The following is a 1,630-nucleotide window of genomic DNA, read 5'->3' on the forward strand; positions in this document are numbered from 1 at the left end:
AATCTGGCTGGATTTTGGTCAGGATGCAGCTTGGATTCAGGTGAGAATCCCGGCTGACTTTTTGGAGAACCTGCCCCGTTTTTTGGGAACCTTGGCTCCCTTTTTGGACAAACCAGCCTGATTTTGGGGACACATCACCCTGATTCTGGGGACACACCAGCCTGATTTTGGGGACACACCAGCCTGGTTTTGGGGACACACCACCCTGATTTTGGGGACACACCACCCTGATTCTGGGGACACACCAGCCTGATTTTGGGGACACACCAGCCTGATTTTGGGGACACACCACCCTGATTCTGGGGACACACCAGCCTGATTCTGGGGACACACCACCCTGATTCTGGGGACACCCCACCCTGATTTTGGGGACACACCAGCCTGATTTTGGGGACACACCAGCCTGATTCTGGGGACACCCCACCCTGATTTTGGGGACACACCAGCCTGGTTTTGGGGACACACCACCCTGATTCTGGGGACACACCAGCCTGATTCTGGGGACACACCACCCTGATTTGGGCTCTGGCTCCAGCTCCAGCAGCACAGCTCCTTCCCAGAGCTGGAATTCGGGATTTCCCCCCGTCCTGGCCGAGCGCGGGCCGGGGCAGGACGGGATCAGCGGGGCTTCGGGCCCCCCAACCCCTCGAATCCCCCACTGGGGGCTCTTGTGGGGGGTCCCATCTGCCCCCCATCCCCTCCCCAGATCGTGCTGGACGTGGGCTGCGGCTCGGGCATCCTCTCCTTCTTCGCGGCGCAGGCCGGGGCGCGCAAAATCTACGCGGTGGAAGCCAGCACCATGGCCCAGCACGCCGAGGTGAGCCGGCCCGGGGGGGGGGGGGGGGGTCCCCAGCACGGGGGGCTCCATCCCGTAGCCTGACCCCCGTCCTCTACCCCCCCTTTCCTTTTCCCCCAGGTGCTGGTGAAGAGCAACAACCTGACGGAGCGGATCGTGGTGATCCCGGGCAAGGTGGAGGAGGTGTCTCTGCCCGAGCAGGTGGACATCATCATCTCCGAGCCCATGGGCTACATGCTCTTCAACGAGCGCATGCTCGAGAGCTACCTGCACGCCAAGAAGTACCTGAAACCCAGTGGTGAGCGCCGGGGGGGGTCCCCGGGGGGGTCCCCGGGGGGGTTTCTGGGACCCCCGCCAGGCTCCAAGGCCCGTGCCTTCCCCAGGGAATATGTTCCCCACGATCGGGGACGTGCACCTGGCGCCCTTCACGGACGAGCAGCTCTACATGGAGCAGTTCACCAAGGCCAACTTCTGGTGAGCCCGCCCGGGCCCTGCTGCCCTGCCCAGACCCTGCTCCCAGTCCCTGTTCCTGATCCCAGTCCCATTCCCAGTCCCTGTTCCTGATCCCAGTCCCTGTTCCTGATCCCAGTCCCTGTTCCTGATCCCAGTCCCTGTTCCTGATCCCCTCCCCAGCTCCTGATCCCCTGCCCGGGCCCTGCTGCCCTGCCCAGCTCCTGCTCCCCTCCCCAGCTCCTGATCCCAGTCCCTGTTCCTGATCCCAGTCCCTGTTCCTGCTGCCCTGCCCAGCTCCTGATCCCCTGCCCGGGCCCTGCTCCCCTGCCCAGCTCCTGCTCCCAGTCCCTGTTCCTGCTCCCAGTCCCTGTTCCTGATCCC

General features: G+C 63.9%; 1 protein-coding gene across 1 annotated transcript in view; it reads left to right on the forward strand.

Annotated features, from left to right (window-relative positions):
- Positions 1-535: 535 nt before the first annotated feature.
- Positions 536-1,630, forward strand: part of LOC121331955 (histone-arginine methyltransferase CARM1-like) — a gene marked incomplete at its 5' end in the record, with an annotated part of 2,880 nt that continues 1,785 nt past the window's right edge. The window contains 3 exons of the mRNA XM_041396800.1: positions 536-817; positions 917-1,094; positions 1,180-1,270. Coding sequence (XP_041252734.1) covers positions 536-817; positions 917-1,094; positions 1,180-1,270 — 551 coding nt within the window. The remainder of the gene's footprint in view (positions 818-916; positions 1,095-1,179; positions 1,271-1,630) is intronic.

This window comes from Onychostruthus taczanowskii, unplaced genomic scaffold, assembly GCF_017590055.1.
Source record: "Onychostruthus taczanowskii isolate IOZ18803 unplaced genomic scaffold, ASM1759005v1 scaffold1302, whole genome shotgun sequence".
NCBI lineage: Eukaryota > Metazoa > Chordata > Aves > Passeriformes > Passeridae > Onychostruthus > Onychostruthus taczanowskii.